At 35.2% G+C, this 20,181-nt stretch overlaps 1 protein-coding gene across 1 annotated transcript in view; it reads right to left on the bottom strand.

The window, feature by feature from the left end:
- LOC110793028 (exocyst complex component SEC6) overlaps window positions 1-20,181 on the bottom strand; it is a 40,023-nt gene that overhangs the window by 9,458 nt on the left and 10,384 nt on the right. Inside the window, exons 8-19 of the mRNA XM_021997854.2 lie at window positions 19,491-19,517; window positions 15,329-15,436; window positions 13,946-14,069; window positions 12,634-12,678; window positions 10,158-10,213; window positions 5,545-5,653; window positions 3,920-4,060; window positions 3,625-3,804; window positions 1,826-1,909; window positions 1,645-1,731; window positions 821-865; window positions 143-221 (exon numbers count right to left, since the gene is read on the bottom strand). Coding sequence (XP_021853546.1) covers window positions 143-221; window positions 821-865; window positions 1,645-1,731; window positions 1,826-1,909; window positions 3,625-3,804; window positions 3,920-4,060; window positions 5,545-5,653; window positions 10,158-10,213; window positions 12,634-12,678; window positions 13,946-14,069; window positions 15,329-15,436; window positions 19,491-19,517 — 1,085 coding nt within the window. The remainder of the gene's footprint in view (window positions 1-142; window positions 222-820; window positions 866-1,644; window positions 1,732-1,825; window positions 1,910-3,624; window positions 3,805-3,919; window positions 4,061-5,544; window positions 5,654-10,157; window positions 10,214-12,633; window positions 12,679-13,945; window positions 14,070-15,328; window positions 15,437-19,490; window positions 19,518-20,181) is intronic.

The following is a 20,181-nucleotide window of genomic DNA, read 5'->3' as shown; positions in this document are numbered from 1 at the left end:
ATAGTTACATATTGCTTCCAACTGGAGGTAAAAGGATCCCGTTATGAGGGAAAAGGGCATCTCTAAGCTATGAATGAAAAAATCATTATTTACAGCATCAGAAACGTTTACGAATTCAAGGTAAAAGGCAAAGGTACATTACCTTTTTGATAGAGCTTGATCAGCAACTCTTGAACTCCTGGGTCTTCAAATATAACAGTAACAGTTTGATGCACACCTTCCTATTGGGCACGAGCACAGTTTAGTATCCATACTGCTCTTATGTGACAGAATGTTAATTTTACTGACAATGATTGGACAATTTATGAAATTTGTGCTTCTAGTTCTACTGTCAAAATCTCAGAAGTTCTCAAGGATCATACCCAAGAACCATCAAGGAATCTAGAATTACACTTTCTTTTTCTGATTAAGAAAGTCCATGGCTGCATTACGCTTCTAATAAGAAAATTAGTGAAAAAATTGTTTAATTTAATAACCGGTAAAATATGCTTTTTCATGTACTACCTCCGTTCCTTAATGTTCTTTACGCTTACTATTTGCACGGACTCCAATGCAATATTTAACGACTTATATATCCATTTCCGTATGTGAAAAAATTATAAAAACTTGATATTTTGAAAATACATAATGAGATCAATCTAACAAGATCTTACATGATAACATTTTGATGTATATAACAGTGAGAATTCACGGTCAAAGTTTTCACACTTTGGACACATATTCCAAAGCGTAAAGAACATTAAGGAACGGAGGTAGTACCATACAACCACATCAAGTAAAGAAAGGAGGAAGGAAAAGAACAACAAATGTTTCAACTCACCTTTGCAACTTCCAGAAAACCTTTGCAAGTGTCTTCAAAATTAACCTGTCCGTCATAAACAAAGATAGAGAGGTTGAGACTAACTTGATAGAAACAAAGAAACCCAATCAATAATTTTCTACAAAAAGATGTTTGATGTTTGATCCTAAATTACTCAAGAAGGCTTTTAAATTATTCATATGAATTCTGAAGATGTATTAATTTTAACAAGAGGCTGTGGAGATAATTCAGACCACCAACTCCCGGAACCTTGGACACTAACATTGCAAACCACCATCACCCTAACCCCTTGGAACAAGCATCACAAACTCCAACCTCCTGGAAACGATGCCGACAACTTCCATGGTCAAATTTAAAACACCAGATGAATTTCCCCCACAATTGGTCATTTCATGGTTGAATTTGGCTATGAGGTTCAATAATTAAGACTTCTGGCAAAATTCGACAACAAGAAATCTCCTGCAGTTGACGATTAGAAAGTGACAGCACTTTTAAGAAAATGATCGGTGGTGCATGGTGACAGAGCTCATGAAAAATGATCAACAAGAGTCAATGCTGATTTAATGGGTTGTTGAGGAAGAGAAAATTGAAGGGGTGGGCATGTTGGTTGCCTTCTCTCTATTTTGCTTCACCAAGCTACCAGCGTAACTTAAAGAATTTTAATTCAACTCCTTTCCTTTCTCTCCCTTGTTTCTGCACCTTTCCCCACCACCCAACCAAACACCCCCTAAAGTCACGTGCTAAAGGAGGAAAACAAAAGTACAGCTAAGGGACGGCGATGGGAAATTCACGTAGTAAACAATCAAAGCACAAAAACGATTGACCTGTTCAGCATAATTTTGCGGCAAAGCTTCTAGAGTGCTGTTGCTGAGCTCCATTGCAAGATCATAACAGCGAAGATTATTATTGATCTGTTTTAGCAGAGTTGGTAAGCATGTTATCAATAACATATGCACCTCGAGCAAGTAATAGGGGCAATAATAGAAAAAAGGATGATTCACAAACCACAGCACACAGAGGTTCCAGGCCAATTTCTGATGCAGGCTCTTCAAGCCTCTTCCGTTCAGCTGCTTGAAAGTCATTCATTACCTAGAAAGAAACACAATCAGGTTATTGGCTATAAGCTTACCAATCCCTGGAAAGTAGTGCAAAAAACACTAAATAGTTGATACCTATTCAAACAAACACTATGCACACAATATATAACACCACTCTCTCCACAGTCCCACACACACTATAACAAAAAAAAAAAAGGTATGAAGAATATAAGGATATTACGTTATGCTTCAATCATACCTACAAAATTTCTTTTCTCAGAAATTAGCAACATTGATCCTAATAATTTGTAGAAACTACAGTCGCAGTCGAAAATATGATAACTTGTCATAAATGCCCGCTTGGAAGCATTGCATTGAGATTTTAGGCATGAGCTGATAAATTGGAAGATTTAACATTATTATGATACTATGCGTTGGAGCTTGAAAGTGACTTGAGATTCATATGATGTTTTCATAGTAGTGTATACGCCCATATGACGTAAATGGCCATCTCAGGGGGACAACCAGTGTTACCAAGTACGTAGTATGCTTCAGTACGTGGTACAAGTACGAGTACGCAATTCGCTACCAAACTATGTTAAGTTAGTCCAATGTGTTCCGCGATACTAATACACGGTACATAATACGGGTGTACTCAGTACGTAGTAAGAGGGGTAAATGAATGTATTAGGTAACACTGGGCACAACTAATCGACTAGGATAATTGCTCCAACAACGATAAATTGTTTTAGAAACATCATATGTCACCAGTTGGAGTATGATCATCATGATGAAACAACACAATGGAGCTCGAAAAAGAAATTACACGATGAGAAGGTAGAACAAACGAGTTCAATAAGAAATGCTGTGGATGTCTTCCAAATGACACCGATATTACTCCATTTGTTTCTATTTAGAAGCCATTTTTTTCTGAATTATACGTCCTTATGACTCTTTGAATTGTTGCACAGCATATGAGTCATCTCCTCTCTCCAAAGCTAGACCATGCAAAACTGACTCACACTCAGATTACCCAAACAGAATCCTAACTTTATCCGGACTGACTTGATCGGGAAATTAATGTGTCTAATAATGATTATTTTATCAGAGTATGCTAACCAATCAGACTCGAAATATAACCAAATGACTAATCACCCGACTGTGATGCAACCCAAACCCAATCCAAATGACTTGATTGCCCCTCTACCCAAGTCAGTCGATTGATGGAAACAGACTTACTAATAAATATATTTTTGTTACTTCATCTCGAAAAGAAATGCAACATTAAATGTCATTTTGTAATCAAGTAATTCCTTTGATATGTTGTTTTTAGTAAGTGATTGCAAGATCCCTATGTTGGTCGTATTCTACAATCCTAATACAAATGTCAGCATATAGAAACCAAAAAATCTTAAAGTTATTGGAAGCATCAACCATCTACATCCTAAAAACTCAACAGCCTACAGTTGAGCTTCATCTCTGTGACAGGTAACGGAAGAAAATCATTTGCAACACTAGGGAGTAGGGACTAGGGAGTCAATAAATACATGTACATCAGACATTTAACACCCCCCCCCCCCCTCCCAAAAAAAACACAAGGATAATGTCAAATGAGTAGGGCAATAGGGCTACAATAGAGAAGTATAATGCATCATGCTTAGGTGAATGATCATTAAAAGCTCATAAAGAAAAAATTTGAAACAAGACATGGCACATTACATTTTGACACCTGTCTTAATTTTATCAAGTTTGTGCCAGTGAACTTGCCTGTATAATGGCTAATGCAATCCTGTACAGCATGACATCAGTACTATTATCACGGACAATTTGCACTTGCTCTGCTAGGATTCGGAACAAATCCACAGCAGCTGGTGTGTACAGTTTCCCCTCTTCTGTTCTCTTCGGAGGTTGTGTCTTGTCATTCTCCAAGATATTTAAGTACCATTTCTAAAAAGAAGAAGCAGAATGAGTGTCCATTTTTCTGCCTACGAGAAGCAACATAACGGTACAAACATAAACAGATATATTGAAAGTGAAATGAAATTAGACTAGAAGATCTTACTCTTGTTGTAGCTTGCATTCTTTCAACATAAGCATTCATCAAAGGATCCATAGCACCACTCTCAGAACAAACTTGGGCTAAAGACTCATCCACACCAAGGTCAATCAAGTTTTGTTGGTAATCAACCACCCAACTAGTGACCTGGACATAAGCACTGTATCATTGATATTTCATAGTGCAAAAATCCAATAATATTCACCTATAGCCTAATATCCGACACGAAAGTACACTGTCAATCAACTGCTCAAGATTTGAGGAAAAAATATACAAATACAAAAGCCAACAAAGAACCAAGTTTACAAGCCAAACTAAGTGATTCAAAAAGGTATTTGAGAAATTCAATGCATTTTCTTATTCTGTCTTAAGATCATAATCATAATTATTGCAAACACAAAGACTTCATTTGTTCTATTTTGAAAAAATGACATAGAATAAAGAGAACCAGAACAACAACAACAACAACAACAACAAAGCCTTAGTCCCAAAATGATTTGGGGTCAGCTAACATGAATCGTCATAGGAGATCGTCATTGTGACCAAACTAAAATTAAGAGAGTCAAAATAGAAGATGTATAAGTTAAATGAAGTCATCAACGTATATTCTCTCCCTCCATTCTGTCCTAACCAACACCATATTTTCCTCAATCCCATGTAGGCTCATATCGTGCTCAATCACCTTCCTCCATGTTTTCTTAGGTCTTCCCCTACCCTTGCAATTTTATCACTTTGCCACCCTTCTAACCTCCTAACCAGAGCACCACTTGATCTTCTGCTTACATGCCCAAACCATCTTAAATGAATGGTAGCTGATGGTGTCAGACGTGAACCAGAAAAGAAAGAAAATTGGTGGCTGATGGTGTCAGACGTGAACTAAGAGGAATCCTATTTTCCACAATACAATATCCTATTACTTGTCTGATGTTGTTTTCGTTCCCTCCTCAGCTCCTCCTATCTTCACTTTTCTTCGATAAGTGAGACACTGGACATGGAAATTTGGACACTAAAATCCCCCCATCTAGTCCAAAGCCACTAGGCTGAGAATGATAAGGCATCACCCTCACCAATAGACTAATCTTTTGAACTCAAACCGTACACCAAATTATGGCTATTGGAAAATGGACTAAAGGCATGGTGTACGGCGTGTACCATGCTATGAATAAACATAGCTTAAACATCAAATATGGCAGAAAACAAGAAGAAGATGATTTAATTCATAAACCGAAATGTAATGATATTCAAGCTTTCGAGTGGCATGATTCTCTCCAAAATGAACTCTTAAAAGCTCACCAATCACTTAATCAATATTCAACATGTCTTTCCCTTTCACTAATGTGCTCTATACATAGCATGTCTTCCCTAGCTAGCTCCTAATTTATTCCCCAAGCTACCCGTAACTACTTATAAAGATACTCCCTAAAAGGCTCCTCTTATAAATATTGATTCATAGCATACAACTACAAAATTAAGCCACGAAAAAGCTGCCCCATGGCTTTAAGTGCTTCCTAAACTGACCATGTTACTGACAGCAACTAAAAATTGTCCAATTCTACACCAAAGAAGTGACGTTGCATGGGAATATCAGAAATATTATGCCTTTATCATGTTTAATGGTTGCAAGAAGATACCTTCAATATCTCTATGTTCGTAAGTTCATTTGCCTTGTCGCTAAGCAACCTAAGCATCTGAACAAATCGCTCTGTGTACAGGTTGACCATCAGTTGGAATATTTCATATCTGCCATCAGCAAAATGGGGAAATATTAACTAGAAAGTGATGATAAAAGATGCATACATGTCAACTATATCAATTAAAATTCTCCCAGAAACAAATGTAATTGATAAAACAGAATATAAGAACTAGAAAGTCAGTTTCCTTCCAAATGAGGACAAGAAGTCTACAGTGAGAAGACAAAAGGGTTCTTTAGAAAAAGGTCAGGTTAAAAGAAATCAACTACAAAAGAATAAAGGATTAGGAATTCTAAACAAACTGCACTATTTTCATAGTTCAATGCTCACACATATTCTTCACAGACAACTATTTAATTGATTCACGATATTATAATTGTTATTATTACATAATGCATTTTGGTACTACTCATGCTTAAAATGTTACTGAATACCCAAGAATGGAGGCCATCACATCAACTAATGATTTGCTTATATATTGATGTTTTGTTTAGGATTCTGCAGGTGCACACAAATTTAAGAACAAATTGTTTATTACAGTACCTAACAATCATCCATGGCACCGTAATAATGTCAAAGGAAAAACCATAGCATGTTGTTTTCAGCTGTCATATACTTAGCTAGGGGAATAGGGCATTTTTGGTAATGCAAATTAGTTTGTTAGAGATAGCTTGGGAAAGCATGAAGACAGTCTGTAAGAGGGAGAGCATGTTAGAAGGCTATATACAGAGAGGATCAATTAGGAGGAAACACGAAAAAAATTGGTTGACTTATTTATTTTAGCTATTAGTGAGAGTAGACAGCCACTCGAAGGGGTTCGTAACAATCATTTCATGATTTAATCGCATCAAATTACAATCAATTATCACATTTCCCCAATTCTCTTCTTCTTTTTCATTTCTATAATTCTGATTATCTATTATATAACGTAAGCTTAATGAGGTATCAACTTCAGATGATCTCCCTTACAAATACCTTTGTTCATATTTAAGGAAAATTGTTGTAAACAACCTTTTATCCTTTCATAGAAAATTCTCTGAAATTTAATATTTTTATGAAGTTGTTGATCAATTACCTTGTAAACTGTTTTCTTGTTAACTTTAAACTTACTAGGTACCTAATTTGACTTTCAATTGAACACATTTTATCAACCAACAGAGAAATGGCAATGGTTTCCACCATGTATGCTCGAAGGTCAATTTAGAGGCATGATAATTGATTCAGGATGAATTTAGGTCATCTTTTAACTTTATGGTAGAGTTTCATACAAATAAAAGTGTACCAAAGGTAATAAATTTATAACACGGATTAGTAGTTTAAATCAAAATATAAAAGGTAGGTTTCAACATAAATTTCACTTCAATTATAAACATTATGGAAACTAAATACTTATGTTCCAGTTTTTTAACATTTCCAATTCTAGTCCTTCTCTCAAATCATCTTCTTAAAAGAAGAAAAGTGAATGATATCTTGAAAACTAAATAAAGGCTAATAGATCGTATGAATGCTGCTAAATCAAGAATTTACAACTTGTTGCCACGCAAGTTCATTACAGCCATTTTTTGGTAATTAAATAATATTTATGTTTACATCAAAAAGAAAATACAAAGGAAGAAGCCAAGAGGGAAAACTGTGAGAAATAAATACTCCAAAATCGAGTAAATCTTGAGAGAAAACAACTAAGCTAATACAAAAAGCTAGGTAATTGCACAATGAAACTAGTAAACACTCACAAGATTCTGAATGTCCCAAGTTAAGGCCAATTGAAGGATTAAACAAAGAAAGTAGGAAGACAAATTTGCAACCATAAATTGGTCTGTTTGCATTTCAAATTAAACCCGATGACAAAATGGTAATTTAAAAACCTGGAGGTTGTAAGGACTAATCAATAATGGAACTTCTAACAAACAAAGTCTATGAATCTACACTAACAATAATTCTTGATTTCAACCCTTGGCTATGGAACAATTACGAACAGCAGTTTCTTCAATATTGAGAAAAACAAAATTATTTTCTTTTCTTGTTTTTTGGGTGTACAACGTAAACAAAAGAAACTAATTTTTTGGTTTCTCACCTTTTCTTTTTGGTTTAAATTTATAAAGTAATAAAACAAAATTATTTTAGTTTCAATCTATTTTTTCTGCACAAAATAGTTCCCAATATTTTATATTGTTTGTAATAATCTAGGGGTAGGTCTTCTATCAGTCTGAACAAATGGGCTGCCTTAACCAACTATGTTTTTTGCTGAACTAAGATTCGGTTTAATGAATAAGAACTCGCCAGACCGTCTTTTAGAAGAATTTTCCATAATATTATGTATAATTTGCTAGCATAAAAACTAAAATTTGATATCGGTAACTCCTTTGTGTGAAATAAGTAATAAAAGAAATATATTTACATTCACAAATATGAATCCGGAAAGAATAAGTTTTAATAAAGAAGTCAGTTGGTTTTCTTTGCACTGTTCGTTAAAAAGATTGTTTAAAAAAAAAATTGTTCTCAATATTGAAGGGCTTTACACAATTGTTCCACAGCTTTCTCAAAGGTTTGAAATCAAGAATTATGCTCATTGTGGATTCATATGGAGACTTAGCTGTTTCATGTTCATTTATTGATTAATCCTCAAAAGTTCTATGTAGTTTATTAACCTATTTTTTATTGGAGAAATTTTAGACACAAACAAATCAATCTAAGGTGGCAGACTATGTTTCCGCTACCTATGCAATCTTCTTCCTATCTCGTTTTGTGGTAGCTAATAACACTCCATTTAGATGTTTTACTGATTTCTCACATATTTAGCCTATGAGAAAGAAGTCACTTCTCAAGCAGCCTCTAAGCCCTCTATTCCTGAGAATATTCTCCATTGTATGTCTTCTTAATAGTCACAGTGAAGGTGAGAAATCAGACTGTCAAAAACTTCCCATCTTACCAAAAAAAAAAACATGCTTTGTTCTCTTCACTTTATCCTTATTGCTTATTGGAACAAACCAGACCAGAGACCAGAAAAAGCACTCACAGAAAACATTCAGATCAGACCAGAAACCAGATAAATCAGACCATAACAGGTAAAGCGAAAAAGGCCAGAGTTAAGAGGCTTTTCACTTAGTCAACAATGACCGTACAGCCATACTTTCTATAGGATCATCTTGCTGAAGTTTTTTATATCACTGCTGTTTGCAAAGATGAAAGGCTGCCTGACTGAGTCAACAATGACCCATACTTTCTAGGATCATGTTTAAAAAGAGTAGGGCTATACAAAAACTTCAGAAAACCAAAACCAAACCCAAAACACTCCAACTGAAAAATCAGGTAAATTGAACTGAAAATTTCAATTCTTTTTAAAAGCAATTAGTTAGGTTCCTTGTTCAGTTAAAATTTGGGCAAACAGCTCAAGTGGTTATATTTGGTTCGCACAGTAATTATTGTAGTACGCACCTAAAAGGGAATTTTGTACCTTGAGTTTTCAACTTTTCGTCCGTGGTTCTAACATTCTTCTGATGAGCACGCTAATTAATAGAATGTCCAGTTAACAATTGAGAAGGGCAGTTGTTTCAAATTTTCACCAAAAAGATTTCCATCTAATGACAATTAGTTTTCCCTATCCATCTTATCCTTAATTCAATATGATATCATTTAGACATTTCCTCAATTAAACAGTTTAATATGTTTTAATTCATACATACACATCACTAAAATAAAACATGTATGTTCCGTTTTTTATTGTTGTAGCAGCTCCGCGGGTTCTCAAGATTTATTCCTTCGCGAGCATATCTACCCAGTTCTAAACAACCAGTAGCGAGAAAAGAGCTTTTTTCACACCATTTCGCTTTTAGATAAACAAATTGAGGATATATGCAGAAGAAAAATCGATGTCATATGACAAATATATATATATATATATATATATATATATATATATATTATATGTATATTATCATTACCCCGTTGTTTCAAAGAGGCTCCCGCAAGAAGCGGGGTAAGGGGGGGTCGGGTGTACGCAACCTTAGCCCTGCAATTGCAGAGAGATTGTTTCCAATTGACCCAAAAGCGATAACAAGACGACGACGGGACGACCATCTTCTACTTCATGGAAAGGAAGCGAAGAGGTTTTAAGAGCCATTTTTATTTAGTCCATTACATCCCACAACCAAAAGAACAAATGAATCTTTGGCTCCATCGGAAATGGACATATGACAAATCCCTTACAGAATTATCCACACAACAGCATGAAGATATCCTCACAGGATAAACAAATGAAGGCAACGATGAGGGAGGAAAACAAGCAGCCAATAAACCCTGATCCGTTAATGAAGATAATGAAAAGACAGGTCCTAAGATCTCCTAGGCATCTTAAAGAACCATCACCGAAACTCTTTCTACGATCTTTCTTTAATTGAAATTTTAAGTCAGTATGCAGATCTAACAAACATCTAAGGTTGGCAACAAATGCCAACACCATGATATAGAGTTGTTAATAAGCTGTGAGCAGGAATGCATTGATAATAATGAAAATAAACAAAGAGAACACAATGAAAATTCTGAAAAACACAAACCTTGGAGGGAAACAAGGAGCCACATAGTCATAAATATCTCCAAGCTCTTCTCCGATCTAAAAGTCCAGAGAGAAAATAAATATAAACTTAACATAAGCAAATGTATAAGAATCCTATTATCCTACTAATTTAATTCAGGTTCATTTTCTGTTTCCAGGGCGCTAGACGAAGTACAACAAGAATAGATGCCACAAATCACGACAATTCCATATCATGACATAGTGCTAGATGACTTCCATATCATAAATATTTCTTTGCAGAGATACATAGAAAAACATTGAATCTATACTTCAATACATATTGTGATACTCCCTCCATCCCAATTTAATTGTCGCAATTTCCTTTTATGTTCGTCCCAATTTAATTGTCACACTTCCTTTTATGGTGTGAAGCCACTAATATTTTATTATCTCTCTTCCCACTACCAAAAGTTAGGGTCTCACTTCCTCTCTCATTCAACTAAAAAAACAATCCACTATCTCTCACCACCTACTTTTCTATAGAAAACAACAACTTATCCATAAAACTCCGTGAAAATCTTATTACGACGATTATATTGGGACGGAGGGAGTACTGTGAGTTTTGAACATGAATATTTTGGGCCAACACATTGTTTGAATTAGTTCCCTTTCTTACAACAACGAAGTAGTTTCTTAGAGAGAAAAGGTTGCACATATAATTCTCTTTAGATTCAATGGATTATTCTTCCTTGTGTTTTGAAAAACCTCGTAGAAAACAAAGAGTGAACATCAGGCATAAGCTAACTTAGGGTCTGTTCTATTCAACTTATTTCAACTAATGTGGACTTTTACTAACTTATCTGAACTTATGTTAACTAACACTTCCTCCGTTTTCTAATGCTCGCAACGTTACGACTTTTTATACTTTTCGCACATTCTACTTTGACAATTGTTACCGATTTATACTTAAAATCAAACATAGTCATGCGCAAGTTTGTTGGATTCATCTCAATGTGTATTTTCAAAATAAAAACTTTTTATAATATTTGCTTAAAGAGAATTAAGGATATTAATGATCAAAACTGATTCAAAACTATTGTAAGCGTGAAAGGGATAAATGTTGAAAGTAAAAGAAAAAAATACGAATTATGAACTAATCTGAACTTATTATATCTAAACTTATTTTGCCTGAAATAAATCAACATAGGTTGAACATATCAAATTAACACATCACAGCATGAATGAGGTAAAAATTAAGGGTTAGTATAAGAGATTTATCAGCCTATTTATAAATGGGTAAAAACGAAATCATTTACTTAAACAAATTAGATCAGCCTTAAGTTTCTCAAACACGTTACACTCTAACCCAACTACATTTTGCAGAAATTTAACATAGTTTCAACGCAATATATAAACCATGAGTTAGGGAAGTGTGAGTCAACATCATAACAATGCAAAGACAGATCTACACATGATATATAGCTACATTTTAGAATTCATGAAGTAGATGTCACATAAATTTGGAGCAGAAAGCAGAGTGTCTGCATTTAATGGGAAAATGTAAAGGAGCCTCTGGTTATTTTTGCTTCCTTTTCTAGGTTAGCTATTTTGATCTGATTCTGTAACTAACGTCGCTTTCAAATATGTTTGTGCCTTAGAATATGTATTGAGAATGAACCATACAATTTACAAGAGATGAAACCGCAAATTATCAGAGTTGGACCAAACTAATTTGGGCATTCTACACGTTATTTAGAATGAACCTGGAGTTTACAAGTGATGAACCTACAATTTCAAATGTTAGACCGGACTTGTCATTTTAACCTAACACATAGTGATGAATCTAAAACTATTAGTGAATATGACTAATGGCCTACAAGTTAACCTTAATGAACCTACCATTTACATCTGATGAATTTATTAGTGATGAACATGGAAGGTCTGAGTTTCTGACTAATGAACTATAGAAGTTACAAGTTTAAACTGACATATAAACTAAAGGAGATAACTCCTCTATACAGAGAGAAAGAGATGGCATACACTATGTGCATAAAAATTCACATTAAGCTCATAATTTATGATATGTTCCCTCAAAAGAAGAATCTATGATATGGAAGACAACAAAAAGTAGAAACAAAACTGCTGCAATAAGCAAGTCAAGAAGGATATGTTTCACTTGACCACACTGTTGAAAAAAGAAGAATGATCAGAAACTAGCTTTGGTAAAGGTTTCTAGCCATCAGACTTCGCCTAATGTGAGGGCTCCTCAGGGCATTTCAACTCTGTGATTTCTATATGCTCTCTCTTTATATAGGTTTAAATGTTACTACCTCAAACCATTCCGACGAACGAAAAAAAGAACTGCAATTCTTGTAAGCAATGACTATATAATAAGCATGTAGTAGTAGATTAGTAGGTCAATCGGAATAAGTACAGTTCTGTTTGTAAAGGAAAACGCTAGTTTAAATATTCTTAGGTGAAAGAAAATGGAAAAGAACAAAAGGATCTCAACATACCGCCCGAGCTTCCTCCAGTGCTGCTTTATGGTCCTCGATAACAAGCTGGCATACACACTATAGTTAGACAGCTCTAATAGGCAAAAAATTCTAGTTGCTCGCATAAATTACCAGAAAAAAAACATGTTTCACATCACAAATTGCAATAAACAACGGCTCTTGTTTGAAAAAGGAAGAATCAAACACTGATTTAGTAAGAGATAAAACAAAAAGAAGATTGATAGCAGTTTTCAAATAAATGAATAAGAACATATTTCAAGACTTCTATAGAGAACGTCTTAGTCACAAAACAACAATAGGCTTCTAGCTTGTAGAAAGTACGCTGCTTTCATTCCTTTCTTCAAAGCATGATAAAAAAAATTATTGTAACCCCTTCCTGTCCAAGAAATTATTTTAATCCCTCCTTGTCCAAGAAATTTCTTTAACCCCTCCTTGTCACTGCTTCGACTGCTTGCCTTCTATCATTCTTTGCAATCAATCCTTTTTATTGCTGTACAAGACACTAGTAAAAAGATATCGACAAATCTTTCTAATTTTTAATCAGGAATGAGGATCTATAACCAAACTGCCTAAAAAGAAAATAAAACAGACTAATTGTCCAGAAGTCCCCAACAAGCGGCAAGATATTCTTTCCAACAAAAGTACCAAAGCAGATACAAACTGGCTTTGTAGAGTACCCTCAAATACATAGAAGTAGAGGAATAACACAATGTCAGTGCCATTGGCAACATAAGTCTTCCCTCCATTCATCAATTTTCTTTGGGGTTGAAGAAAGGGGGGTTGTCAAACTATTTACTTAAAAGTATGAGAAACTCATTAATGTTAAAAAAAAAACATAAATAAAGTTGTATAAAGGGCTCAAGATGCTCGAAAATTAAGTAAGGAGACAAGAAAATAACAAACAAAAAAACTCCAGTTGCAATTTGCATGTAACATAACAAAAGGGCACACACTAGGGAGTTTTCTTTGAGAACGACAACAAGAGATTAAGAGATGTTAAATCCACAATTCATTCCTACAAAAAATTTCACTTGAGACTTGACACCCAAATCAAGAAATCCAAATCATTTCCCTCCAAAAAAACAACCTATCAATATTGGAAAATGGGAACAGCTGTCTGTCACATATCACATACCCCCCGTACTATGCTTTTTATCCTGGTTGCATCCAGAACAACTTCCATAGCTCGACTTGTCAAGAAGCCAAGGTAAGAGAAAAAAGAGAGGTAACTTGCATATAGTCTGCCACTTGCCAAAATTATATCCCAGAGAACCGTCGTACTTTTTAACAGCTATCGTTGTGAAAGACTAACCTCTGTGAGAAGCCTGCTAAATCGTTCCTCTACTGTCATTCTTATTTGTTCATAGCATTTGTCCTTGTAGCCTTTTCCCTGAACCTTCGGCTGAGCAGATGTTGCACTAATTCTTTTCCCATCCCTAACAACAGCAACAGTTATAGTTAGGAAAGAATTCACAAGTTGAGTTACTCCTAGGGAAAAAGCGGCTGCATAAAAAGAAAATGTGAAGTTCAGTAATTGGGAAAATATTGTAATGTGTCAGATGCCATTGCACTTATCACAATTGCAGGTATCATATTTTAGTTATTAAGAAGCTTCGTATTGAGAATGTATGGGGACTGGTTATGAATAAAGTCCATCATCAGCTAAGAAAAGCAACAAATAGTGGGTGACTTTGCCACCATATGAATCTCAAGAGACTAAAGCAATGGCTCATCCTATCACTAAGGATTTCTTGTGAAATAGCAGGGTCACTTGATATACTTTGAACTGAGGGTCTAAAGGATACTGGATACGGTAACTTAGAGAGCGCAGGGGTGGCGGGCTGGTGGTGGTCAACAAATGATTGTTCGCAAGATCTTATTACTTGATTCAAGTCCGCTAAGTTCCAAACGAATGTACACACTATTATAGCCAATTCACAAATATTAAAAAGATTTTTCGTCTTTTCAAAATTCCTGGAAACAGCTTTCTTCCCCATACTCCTATTCGACATTAGCATCAGCGACTGAACGGGGCTCAAGAAACTCCAGAGCATAAAGTAGTGTCGTCAAATGATACGCAAATGCATTTGGATTTATCCTTTTCTGGCAGCAGAAACAATCCACAGCATGATAAATTTGCTATCCTGGGATAATTACAAAACCTAACGAGGATGATTCTATTGTATAGTAGTACGGAGGTATATTGTCCATCAGTAAATCTGCAACACGAATGAAAGGGCTGGTAACATTTTCCTCCCTTCCAAGACCATTTGGAAAAAGAGGAAGATCGCTACAGAAGATGAACTAAAAATATGTAACTTCAAGCCTAGTCAGCAGATATGTCTTTGCAAACTTGATGAAGCTGTCTACTTTTCTGTTCTTAGGTATACCCTTTAAAAGTCTAAATATAATTCTTTCTTGCTGATCTTCCAAAAAGAAAGAGCACCTTGAAGGAGGCTGAACTACTCTTGAGTCTTGATTTAAAACAAAATTATCCACATTCAATGTATATAGGTTTGCTGAATTCCTTAGATAAGAGAGGGTGAGTATTTAAAACAACATATGTGAACACATTATCAGAAAAGTAGAATCGACAGTCGGGAGACATAATGTGTTTCATCCTGAAGGAAAGAAAGATTTGTAAAAACAATATAGGACCATATAAATGCAAATAATTCGGGCCGGAAGTTTTTACTTTGTGGTTCGACGAGCATTTCCAATTGATGCCATTGCTCCATCTCCCTCGGCCTCAGCAGCTTCTTCAGCAAGTTGATGATCAAGGATCTCTTGCATTTCAACAACCCTGTAAAGTTCACGGACAATTGAGATAGACAGCACGAAAAAAGCTAGATACAAATTTGACATAGTCAACTTAGACAGCAGTGACATAATAAGGATAATCTACTGCTTCGGAAGAAAAGCATGCGACACAAAACCCTTACTATGTAGAAAGATGGCTAAGCAGTAGCACTCAACCAAACATTTGGTATCAGTGAACACCCTCTGACGAGTGTATGACACTAACAAAGTACAGTTATTACCAGCTGGCAAAATTTTACTTTATTTTATTTCCTTCAAATAGGGAGGATTGAGGCATAACCGCATCGGGTAATAAACTAGCACCAGAAACAGGACTCCAGCATTTTGGGTGATATGAAGGGCATGGAAACATGCTATGGATGAGGCTCGGACTCTGTGGCCTTCGGAACACCCATGGTCCAGTAATATGGGACCCACTTGGGAGCTTCCCAGGACAGATTGATATTCTACTATCTAGATCTGTTCTTAGAGATGAAAAAAAGCTTGAAGATACCTTAAGCATTAATCTCTATTATAAAAGCCAATTCTTGAGGAATTTAGCATTCACTTAAAATACCTAAAGTGCCCCTGTTTCTTATTTACCCTTTTAAAATTTGATATTTACAATGTTAACATACTATGAGTTGTCGTACATATTTTTGAAATATGAAACAAACATCTTGTACATTGAAATCTACTGTTTAATATTGAAACCGTTGAATTTGGAATGTGGTAAAGTAATCTCTGAGTGGGGAACTACTCCGTTGCTGGGACTTGCAATCAGTGGCGGACCCGGGATCTTAAGTCAGGGGTGGCACAAAAGCTATACGAATAATTGTTATTCCGTATATAAAAAGACATTATAATAAATTTTTGAATAAAATAAAAAAGTGGGTAACTCACAGGGTTTTTTTTAAATGGTGTTAAATTCATATAGTTGATTCTAGACATCACAAAGTTCAAATAGATTAAGAATCTTTTTGTAAATGTATCACTACAAATGAAATTTTTTCAAAAATAATGTACAAAAATGAAGATGACTATTGTGATAGAATACCCCGTAGTAGTTAAAGGAAAGTATTTTTTCTTATCGAAGTGGATTTTTTGAAGAAAAAAAATATAGTCCAAAAAATATACGGAGTAGTTGCTACTCCAGTATATAAAAAGACTATAATAATTTTTTGTATAAAATTTAAAAAGTGTGTACACTTAGATTTTTTTATGATGTTAAATTCGTATAATGATTCTAGATAACACAAAGTTCAAATTGATTGAGAATATTTTTTTTTTTTTGTAAATGTATCACTAAAAACTTATAAAATAATGTACAAAAATGAAGATGATTAATGTGATAGAATATTCCGTAGGAGGTAAAGGAAATTATTTATTCTTATTGAAGTGGACTCTTTGAAGAAGAAGAAAAAAATATAGTCCAATTAAAGAGGTGGAAGAAAGAAAAAATGCTTTGATATGTAAAAAAATACAATTGATGTTTATTGATGAACAATAGGAAAAAGAACTGGTTGAAAAGAACCCAAAAAATGATATATAAGTTAAGAGGGAAAAAATATACAAAACCTGCTTAATCCAGGTGTTGAACCCGGAAAAAAAAAACTAGTTGAAAAGAACCCAAAAAATGATAAATAAGTTAAGGGGGACAAAATATACAAAACCTGCTTAATCTAAGTGTCGAACCCGGGACAAGGGCACACCGAAGATAATTCGACCTTCTTCGTTGACCACTGTGACAATTGCGCTATTGATCTCTTTTAAGCAGATTAAATATATAACTAGTAATCAAAGGTTGTCAAATTTCAAAATTCCAATTTTTTTTTTCCTTTTTTTTTTCGGGAATGGCACGTGCCCCCCCCCCCCCCCCCCGGCCCTTAGCTGGGTCTGCCACTGCTTGCAATGGCTGGATTGAGAAATTATGGAAGAAGGTGAAATCAAGATTTTTGTAAAAAATATTCATATTTAGAATTGGCGGATTTCCACATACAACAACAACAACAAAGCCTTAGTCCCAAAATGATTTGGGGTCGGCAATTGGCGGATTTCCACATCCAAAGATAATTTGAAAAGTCTAATAAATGAAGATTTCGAAAAGACATGGTACCCTATCAGTTAAAATTCCCCAGCGCCGATACCCACCAGCCTCTCTCTCTCTCTCTCTCTCTCTATCTATCTATCTATCTACCCCACATCACTTTTGGAAGGCGCAAGCAGCGCGCCTTTTTTGATATGCGTGCTTGTGTGGTTTTCCCTGAAAACAGAGTGACTTTATTTTTTTACAAAGGAGGTCATGTGACTTATTATTCCTACCCCCTGGCCCACCCCCATCCCTGTATAAGCTTTTACCAAGTTAAAAAGAGAGTGGCAAGTGACACTTTTTCACCTTTTTTTCTTTCTTTTGTCAGCAAGCTATAACCCGCTCCCTCTGCCACTCTGGCAGTAAGACACTAAATATGATCTCTTTTCATTTATGCTTTTTTATGTGGCACAACTTTTTGTGCTGTAGCTGGTATAGACTCCACGATTTTTCCTCTTCTTTTAATATTTAAACTCTCAGTGCTTTGCTTTTAAATATTTTTAACTCCTTTTTTAATCAAATTTTGTTAATTATGCATCCCTTAAAGTAAATATAGTGGCAAAATATGTTGGTTTTATTGCATTTATTGGTTAATACGATGCAACTACTATCATTTTATAGCAGCAACTTTTTTAATAGCGGAAATAATGTTAAAAAAAAGCAAACAAAGTGCGCTTTTTCCTACAAAAGGCGCTTGCGCCTTGCACCTAGGCTCCACAACCCTTTGAGCCTCGGTATGCCTCACACCTTTTACAAATAAGGTTCTGCAGATAAGATCGTTGCCGACGGCTGGTTTCAAATTAATCAACAGTCTTGACGTTGATGTTGGAACTGCAAGAAAATCAATAGACCTGTGAATCATAGACACCTGCCAGTTGATGAAGAACTTTTAGTTGAAAACAGAAAGAGATGAACTTCTGGTTGCCAAATCGTCAAAAACTCCCTCTTTCTCTCTCTCCTCTCCAAAATCCAGTATCTCTCTCCTCCACCTGTTGATGCTCCCCTGCTCCTGTTTGTTGGTCAAAGTCGATGGACGAACTGGTTTTTGTTCCGACTTCTTTTATGTTGAGAATACTTAACTTCAGACATATATACTCCCTCTGAATCCTTTGTTAGGTATCCGTTTTCATTTGTATTTCCGAGTCCACCTCACTTTCACTCTATTCGTTTTGGCAAACTGTATCCCCTTCTTTACCCTCTAATAACCCCGACAGAGAGGGCCTACTGACTTCTTCACCCAACGTAATCTATCCATATCTCTCCTCTCTTCACCAAGAGGGCCTCACTATTTTTAGTCACTTCCGCTTCGTTTTGGTCTTTGTATCTACAGAAACTGAGTGAACAGAGGAAAGTGGAGGGTGTAATTGAGGAATATATGATACCTCGTTTTCTTATCTTTTACAAGGTATTACCCCATCGTAAGGGGAGTTGAGTGAAAATGATTTTGTGCTTACATTTTTTTCTCAAAACAGTGGCTTCCACTATTCTAGAATTCCAACATATACCCCACGTCCCCACCCCAAAAGCACAAACATTGGAAGTGAGTTCATCATTTAACATTACACGATTGAATTTCAGTATTTGAAATTAAGTTTGAGTTCAGAAATGCAACTTCATATTAATAAAAAGTCATGGTCCTTCTGCTATGTCTGGACATGGAGCAAAAGTGAAATCAGGGCCTACTTTCCATTTCAGATATTATTATGAAACATTAATTTTAAGGATGACCTGATAATAGTCCTCAGGGAGTATTATTTATCTTTTTCCACATATGGAAGAACAAAAAGAACAGAAAGGGTAAAAGAAGTATGATCCCATTCATGAAAAATGCTCCATAATATATCAACCTCATCGAACTCTAAGCAGAAAACAAACAGATGCATTGCTTAAACTAAAATATTTGCAGACAATTTCACCACTTGTGATATAAAGCATTTAAATAAAAGGTGAATCAGACATATGTGCGTACCTTAATGCACGGACAAGGGTTTGTGGACTGCAAAGAAGATCATCAGGTATCAATTAGTGCATTCACACATGCATTCCAGAGGCAAAATATGAATGTTAAGATTACAAAAAAAAAAAAAAACACTGACCATAAAACCTGTTATCCACACAAGATAAGTTCAAACTTCAAACAAAACCAAAAAGCTATTTACACACAATTTTCAGAGACAATGGCATTTCAACTTAAAAACCCATATTAGATCTTTCCACTCTCATTCAATAATCTAATTACCTAACCTAACTTCAGACATTTCTAACCATTCTTTTCTAAGGGGCATTGGCTTTTGCCTTAGTTGCCCTTTCTCTCTCCTAGTCCAAAGAGAAATTGAAACTGTAAGAAGAATTAAACAATTACCCCTTCCGACAATGTAAAATTTCTACATTTACTTGACTTTGCAATTCATGAACCTTTAGACCTCTAATAATTTAGAAAGTCCCGTCGAGATTTAACTGACATGCCTGATAAACTTCTCAGCTCTTTGAATCTTTGAATGACCATTAACAATACAAGTCATATGTGATAGCTAAATGGCATGTGTACAGTCCACAATTGCTAGATCTAAGAAATTTTACTTCGTACAATAAATCATACATGGTAAAGAACATATCACTACGGTGGTCCACTTTTTTCCTGGGTTGAGCAAGAAGTACCT

The sequence above is a fragment of the Spinacia oleracea genome, chromosome 5, assembly GCF_020520425.1.
Source record: "Spinacia oleracea cultivar Varoflay chromosome 5, BTI_SOV_V1, whole genome shotgun sequence".
Taxonomy (NCBI): domain Eukaryota; kingdom Viridiplantae; phylum Streptophyta; class Magnoliopsida; order Caryophyllales; family Amaranthaceae; genus Spinacia; species Spinacia oleracea.
Note: the sequence above shows the minus strand (reverse complement) of the source record. Positions and strands in the feature narration are given on the sequence as shown.